The 7,828-nt window shown below is 50.7% G+C and overlaps 1 protein-coding gene across 1 annotated transcript; it reads left to right on the forward strand.

Moving 5' to 3' along the window:
- The first annotated feature begins 2,491 nt into the window (after positions 1 to 2,491).
- Positions 2,492 to 6,469, forward strand: IFI6 (interferon alpha inducible protein 6). Its single transcript, XM_025447949.3, has 5 exons — positions 2,492 to 2,630; positions 4,216 to 4,316; positions 4,637 to 4,723; positions 4,804 to 4,953; positions 6,263 to 6,469. The coding sequence occupies exons 2-5, from the start codon at positions 4,247 to 4,249 to the stop codon at positions 6,358 to 6,360; spliced, it is 405 nt and encodes a 134-aa protein (XP_025303734.1). The 5' UTR covers positions 2,492 to 2,630; positions 4,216 to 4,246; the 3' UTR covers positions 6,361 to 6,469.
- Positions 6,470 to 7,828: the final 1,359 nt, after the last annotated feature.

The raw sequence follows: 7,828 nt of genomic DNA on the forward strand, positions 1-7,828 counted from the left end.
TCCCTCCAATCCTTCCCCAAAGGGATCTGCTGACATTTGCTTGGGTAACTGTGCATTGGAAAGAGAAGACTATTCAAGATTTTCATAGACTGTTAAAGACATGGAGTCTGAGCTGACACAGAAAGTAAGAGACACAAAATACTGACAGCTTTCTGGTTAGAGTAGGGACTAATGGAGGTCAGGTAATAGATGGAGTTTAGCCCAAATCCGGTGGATGAAATGATCCTGAATGTGGCTGGAGGCATCTGTGATGGATAAAGTTTCTGTAGGGAGCCTATGGAAGCTCAAAAAGGAGAGTTTCAGTGAGGACCCCTGAGATCTACAGCAAGGATATACTCACCATGGTCCATTTTTTTAAAAGATTTTATTTATTAATCAGAGAGAGAGAAAGAGACAGGCAGAGGAAGAAGCAGGCCCCATGGAGGGAGCCTGGTGTGGGACTCCATCCCGAGACTCCAGGATCATGCCCTGGGCCAAAGGCAGGTGCTAAACCGCTGAGCCACCCAAGGATCCCAACCATGGTCCATTTAAACAAAAAAGTCCTGATGTGAAACTAGGCCCCACTGTGACCACCAGATGCCAGGTGACTTAAATGTCTTAAGCTAGATGTTATCAGACAGGAATAGCAGCAATCCAATATGATGGAAGTGTTATATTCAGGGCTGGACCCACAGGATTCAGAAGGCAGAAGTAAATGAACAGGAAGCTCAGACTCCCATTGTATCTCTGTTGATCTGACATCACTCCTGTAACTCATACCTATGGTCTCATGAAGGATTCCCTGCAATCGATTTATAGAAAAGGAAAGGAGTCAAATCCATTTCACAGACAGGTCAGTATGATATTTTGGCACTAGCTGGAAATGGACTACTCTACTATAGCCCCAGTTGGGTAGCCTTGGGCAGTGTAAACTCAGGCGCAGAACCATGAGCAGCGTGCTCTCTTGTCTCCTTTTGCAAGAGACAAATTGAGGTGTAGACAGACACTAATTCCTAAAAGTGGCAAATGGCTTGGAAAGAGCAAGATTTGAATTTTAAAGAAAAGCATATCTGGATAGGGAGCATAGGTAGGAGTAGGCATTAGGCATGAGGATCTTTGTGTCTCATGTTAACACTCACCAGAGGGACACTCCCGGAGTTCCGGGATGGAGTCCCACATCAGGCTCCCCACAGGAAGCCTGCTTCTCCCTCTATGTCTCTGCCTCTCTCTGTGTGTGTCTCTCATAAATAAATAATTAAATAATAAACAAACAAATAAATAAATCTTAAAAAAAAAAAACAAAAAAAAAAAAAAACGACTTACCAGAGACTACCTACTGCAGAGGAGTTTGTCCAGCCAGATGGTCATTTGTCCTGTATTGTGGATGTCAACCAGGCTCTAACTTAGCAACTCTATTGCTTTGTGAAAGATCCATAAAAGAATGGCCATGGTAGCAAAGATGGAGGCTATGAGGGGACACTGCAACTTGACTCCCTCTCACCAAAGTTAATCCAGCAACTGCCAATATAGCCAACCAGCGGGCAGTAGGCTTCAGTATTGCAACATAGGTCAGAGAGAACAACAGCCAGCCACTTGGTGGCAGATCAATTATGTCAGCCCCCTTCCACTTTGGAAAAGGCAATGATTCATCCTCATTGGAATTGTTATGTACTCCAAACACCGGTTGTATTTCTTACCCATAGTGTGTCTGCAAGCATTACTATCCAAAAGTTTAAAGAATACTCAATCCATTACCAGGATCAGAGGACCTGTGTGCCAACGGTGTCATGCATATAGGCTTCACTGGTCTTACCAGATGCCTATCACCCAGAAGGAGCCAGCCTGAGAACACATGGAATTGAATGAGCTTCATTTCCACAAGCTTTCATCTCCTCTGTAGAATTATAAACAATAGATGATACTTCACAGGACTGTTGTGGGACAGGAAAGACATCATGTATATAGAGTATTTTACACAGGCCCTGGTATGCAGAAAGTATTCAATAAATGGGAGGCATTATTATGAATGGAATTGTGAAAGTCCTCTGCATCCCAAGAGGAGCTGGTGGTGGGGCTTCACTAAACCCAGCAGGGCCGTGGATCCCTACTCTAGCATGGTCTGCTTGAAATACTCTGAGCTGTTCAGAAAGTCCCTGGCTTCAATTACATGTTTCTGGGGATCCCTGGGTGGCGCAGCGGTTTAGCGCCTGCCTTTGGCCCAAGGCGCAATCCTGGAGACCCGGGATTGAATCCCACGTCGGGCTCCTGGTGCATGGAGCCTGCTTCTCTCTCTCTCTCTCTCTCTCTCTCTCTCTGTGACTATCATAAATAAATAAAAATTTTTAAAAAAAGAAAAGAAAAGAAAGTCCCTGGCTTCAATTACAGGTTTCTGCCAGTGGATTAGGCAGAGATGCTGTCAGTGAGCCGGGTGGAAGGAAAGGGAAAGGGAAAAGAAAACACAGGATGAGTGTAGTAAATGAAAACTCAGACTAGGATTGGTTGGTGGCCTGGGGGAGGAGAGGAGGCAGTCCAAATGTGATTACATAAAACCAGCCTGCAGCCAGAGAGCTGCTACCTCACTGTACCTCACTGCTGTTCCCATCTAACATCAGGCTCCTGGAAGGAAGAGTCCTCTTCTCCCCTCCTCCAAGGTAATCTCAGAAGCTAGGGGAGGGGTGTCTGGGTGGCTCAGTCAGTTAAGTGTCTGACTTCAGCTCAGGTCATGATCTCAGGGTCCTGGGATCGAGCCCCCACCCTGCATCCCCGCACTGGGGGGGGGGGGGGGTCCCTGTTCAGCAGGGAATCTGCTTCTCTCTCTTCCTCTGCTCCTCCCCACCACTTATTCTCTCTGTCTGTCTGTCTCTCTCTGTGTGTCCCAAATAAATAAATAAATCTTTGAAAAAAAAAAAAAAAAGGGAGCTAGGGAGAATGGATGTCAAGCTGCCAACCTTTGCCAGGGCCTCATACCTCGAGAACCAGGATACCCATTCCTCAGGGAGGGTATGCCTTGTCCCTTGTAGTGTCATGAGCTAAGACTGATCCAAGGAGATGCGTTGGGGTTTTTAGGGGCTTGTGGTATAAAACTCCAAAAGGCATGAAACTTAGTTTATAGGTGCCAACTCAGCAATCTGTGGCCTTAACCGTGGCACTTCATTTCTTTGGGCTTTAGTTTGTCATCTGTAAAATGGAGCCCAAGCTACCTTACCTGCCTATAGGACTGGACGGTTTCTGTAACCCCTTTATTTTTTTTTTATAAATTTATTTATTTATTTATTTATGATAGTCACACACAGAGAGAGAGAGAGAGGCAGAGACATAGGCAGAGGGAGAAGCAGGCTCCATGCACTGGGAGCCCGACGTGGGATTCGATCCCGGGTCTCCAGGATCCAGCCCTGGGCCAAAGGCAGGCGCCAAACCGCTGTGCCACCCAGGGATCCCTGTAACCCCTTTAATGTAGGATCTGATGTGACAGTGAATTCATCTTTGGGGATAAAGTTATCTGGAGTGGTTGTTAGAAGTGTGGGTTTGGGCATCAGTTAACTGTGGGTTTAAATCCTGACTGAGACTTCCTTGCTGGGCAATCTTAGGAATATTACTTGACCTCCCCCAGTTTCACCTTCCTTATCTATAACACATGGTTGAGAACAATGGTACATACCCCATGGAGTTGTTATAAGTAACCTTGTGCCATAAAGTGCTAAGTCCTCAATATGTGGGAGATTATTTGTTTTTAATTCAAGGAAAATGCCTTGAGCTGACAAAGATCACATCAGAGGTAAGTTTGGGGGCATATGTATTTTCCTATTCTGTGCTATAACATTAAGAGCATAAGGTGTTTTTTTGTTTTGTTTTTAAAGACTTATTTATTCATTCATGAGAGACACACACACACACAGAGAGGCAGAGACACAGGCAGAGGGAGAAGCAGGCTCCATGCAGGGAGCCCGATGTGGGACTCGATCCCGGGACTCCATCCCTCCCGGGATCACGCCCTGGGCCAAAGGCAGGCGCTAAACCGCTGAGCCACCCAGGGATCCCCAAGAGCCTAAGGTTTGAATCTGACAGTGTTGAGTGTGTGTCTAGGCTGCACAATTTGCTGTGTGACTGTTGTCGCCACGCTGAAACTGAAAGCCCCCGGCTCCTTAGAAGGATCCCGGGCTCCATCCGGAGCACCTCGTTCTTGCCGAGCGCGTCCCAAAGGGCACTGGGGACCATCTCCCTCTCCCCCTTCTCTAGGCTTGTGGCCGAGCCTGCGCGCGGCGCCACCATGCGGCAGAAGGCGGTGTCGCTCTTCCTGTGCTACCTGCTACTCTTCGCCTGCGGCGGGGTGGACGCAGGTAGGGATCCGCGCACACCCGAGGGCTGCGGGATAAAGAAGCCGAGAGTTTCGGAATCCCGACAGAGAGTCTCGGGTCCCTGGTTCCAACACGGGAAGGGCTATTCTAGTGCACAGCCCCGGGTCGCTGTGGCCAGAGTCCCGGATTCGAATCCCTACACGTCCATCCCTCCATCCCACCGAAATGTGCTCTGTGCATTTACGTGCCAGGCGCGGCGCCGCGGGTGAAGCCTCTTCCCTGCAGCAAGGCTCCCCGAAATGGGAGGTTGGGGCTGGTCCTGAGCAGCAGGCACAGAGGACCCCGCTGTCCCCTCCCGATAGGCAAAAGAAAAAAAGACAAGGAAGATGGCTCGGAAGGCGGAGGCTCCGGGTTCCTGAGAGCGCTGACCTACACGGCCGTCGGAGGAGGTGGGTCGGGAGGGCGGCCGGCTGGGGAGGGGGGCGGGCGCCCCCTGCGGGTGCCCCCTCACCGCCGCCTCTTCCCGCAGGGCTCCTGGCCGCCGTGCTGCCCGCGCTGGGCTTCATGAGCACCGGCATCGCCGCCAACTCGGTGGCCGCCTCGTTGATGAGCTGGTCCGCGGTGGCGAACGCGGGCGGGGTGCCCGCCGGGGGGCTGGTGGCCACGCTGCAGAGCCTCGGTGAGTGGGCGGCGCGCCCTCGGGCGGGGACGCGGGGGCCGGGGGACTCCGCGTGGGTGTTGGCAGTCCCGGTCCTGCAGCGCGGAAACGGAGGCTCCGAGGGATTGAGTCACGTACTCGGGTTCTCCCAGTTAATTCGCACCAGAGTCAGGATTCGAACCTCTTCTTATTCCTCGCTGTTAGCCACTAAGGCCACGTGCTGCACTGATGCTCCGGCCAGGTCACAACAAGCCTCGGTTTCCCCATCTGTTCCCAGGGGTGGCCAACCTCAGTATGACATTTTATGAATCTGCCCCATCCCAGAGAGCCAGAGGAGCAAAGAAGGATGGTGCAGTGGCAAAAAAAAAAAAAAAAGGTGGTGGAGAGGGGTTCCTGGCTGGTTCAGTCAGTACAGCATGTGACTCCTGATCTCCCCCTTGTGAGTTCCAGCCTCGTGTTGGGTGTAGAGATTACACTTAATTTTTTTTTTAATTTTTTAATTAAAAAAAAAAGATGCGTTCACTTCTGTCTCTCCCCCACCCCTTTATCTTTCTCTCCCTCTCTCTCTGAGGCCTCCAAAATCCTAGAGAAAAGTTGTCCCTGACAGGCTCCCCTCTGCCTTCCTGAATCTTCCATCTGCTCTCAATTCCTGATGACAAAAGCTCAAAGAATCAGCCCAGAAAAATAGAGCCCTTCACAGAAGGGGCAGAAGGGAAGACAAATCAGGCCACACTCCAGCAGTGGGAGGTGAAGGGTGTGGGCAAAGCTAGGGACAGTCCTGTGCTTAAGATGCTTGTGCTCCTGCATGTGGCTCACAGGGTGGTGAGGAGGATGAAAGCTCTTACTGGTGAGCCCCCAGACCCCACAGGGAGGTCTCCACTAGGTGGCTGCTATTAGCGTTATTAATAATACAGTGTGGGGATACCTGGGTGGCTTCGTGGCTGAGCACCTGCCTTTGGCTCAGGTCCTGATCCTGAGTCCCGTGTCAGGCTCCCCACAGGAAGCCTGCTTTCCGTCTGCCTCTCTCTGTGTGTCTCTCATGAATACATAAATAAATAATCTTAAAAAAAAAAAAACACAGTGTGTTTACAGCAGATGTGACAATGAGCTGTGATTTGTGTATTTTCCATCTCTGAAACACATCTCTGATTTGAGATGGCAAGTAAAGGGGGAGCTAGGATTCTCTTTGTGGAAGTCCTGTTCCCTCTCAGGGCCCCTGTTCCTCTAACTGGAAATAAAGAGGCTGGACTTAACTAATGGTTTCTAGGCGTTTGAATTCCCAGTTCTGGTTCCCCGGGCCCCAAGTGACCTGGCTGTATTTGCTTTCCAGGGACTGGTGGTGGCAGTGCCCTCATGGGCAAGATTGGTGCCTTTCTGGGCTACGTCGTCCACAAACAATTGGAAAACAGCGAGGAGGATGAGGAGTAGCCAGTGCCTACCAGGAACCCAATCCCTCTTCCTGTCATAGCCCAGAGCTTTCTCTGTCACACTCAGCAGTGACCTGCGTGAAAACACAGAATAAAATTCTATCAGAAAACGTTTTGCCCTTCTGGAGTCACCCTTGCTATGAGAAGCCCTGCAAGATCTGGCTCTGATTTGTCTTATCCACACACCTCCAAGCCCTTCTCCCCTAAAGCCAACCATAGCTCCCAGAACACAACCAAGTGGTTTTATCTCTGGGCCTCAGCACGTGCTGTTCTCTCTGCCTCAAATGTCCTTCTGAAGCTCATAACCCAGCTGAGACATCCCCTCCTCTGGGATTCCTTCCCAGCAGAGCCTCCTGCCACAGCGTGAACACTCAGGCTCGATTTCACAGGGTGCCTGGGGAGGCAGAGCTCAGTCTGTTCTCAGTGGGAGAAGCTTCCAGCTACTTTTCTGATTAGGCAGAGATGGAGAAGACTGATCTCCATTCTCTGAAGAAGCTCTAGAGTGGTCTCCCTGAGATGGAGAATATAAGGCCAGAAATTTTCCTTGGGGAAAGTGTGTAACAGCAGCTTTCTGAGGGCTCAGTAAGGTTTCCTTCTCTCCAAGAACTCTGAGGATAAAGTGGACAGTTTGCATATGGAGCCTTTACACCTTCTGAGTGGAACAGGAAGGGCAACCCAAAGCTTTGGGGAGATCCAAAGTTAGCGAGGCCTGTCCAGGTGAACCCAGGGTGCCTGGACCTGGGGGTGGGGATGGGGTGGGCACAGAGGTCCTGGAAATCAAATAGCAGTGAAGACAGGGCTTGTGCCAGCACCATAGTTCTGGTCTTTGAGCGGGCACATCAGCCTCCATGCCAAATTGGCCACCCTGGGAAGTAGTCATGTGTGAACCACAGAAGCTGGTCACCAAAGGGCCACAGCAGCTGTGCTCAGCGCCATCCCCCCACTTATAGTCCAGAAATTCTTCTTCAATTACTGATGTGTGTGGGCGGGTGGATGGGTAAGAGTTCCCATCCTGCCTGCTCCTGCCCCCAGATCTAATGCCATCTCTGCAGCTGGCAATTGCTTGCCTCAGCTGGCTTGCCCCAGGCCCCAGAGAAGCACTGCCTGTGGAAGAGGTCCAGAGGCGGTAGAGGCACCACCTGCTCCTCACACACTCCTCATGGCTTGTGTCCAAGAGCAAAAGCTGGGCTGAGTCCCCTGACCTGATACTCACCAGAGGGCCTCAGCAGAGTCCTGTCTTGGTGACGGCCATCCACAGAGGAGCAGAGAGTGGACTTCTGCCTATGGAGGGAGGTGGAATCTCAGGCATCACACTCTACTGAGGCCTGTACCCCAGTTTGTCTATAAGGTTGACATCCCAGAGACATACTATGTATCCCTTGACACCTTCAGGGAGGGCATTGTCTCTAATTTATCTCTCCTCCCCGGTGCCTGGCACAGGCCTGGCACACAGTAAGTGCTAATATATG

The sequence above is a fragment of the Canis lupus genome, chromosome 2 (genome assembly GCF_003254725.2).
Source record: "Canis lupus dingo isolate Sandy chromosome 2, ASM325472v2, whole genome shotgun sequence".
Taxonomy (NCBI): domain Eukaryota; kingdom Metazoa; phylum Chordata; class Mammalia; order Carnivora; family Canidae; genus Canis; species Canis lupus.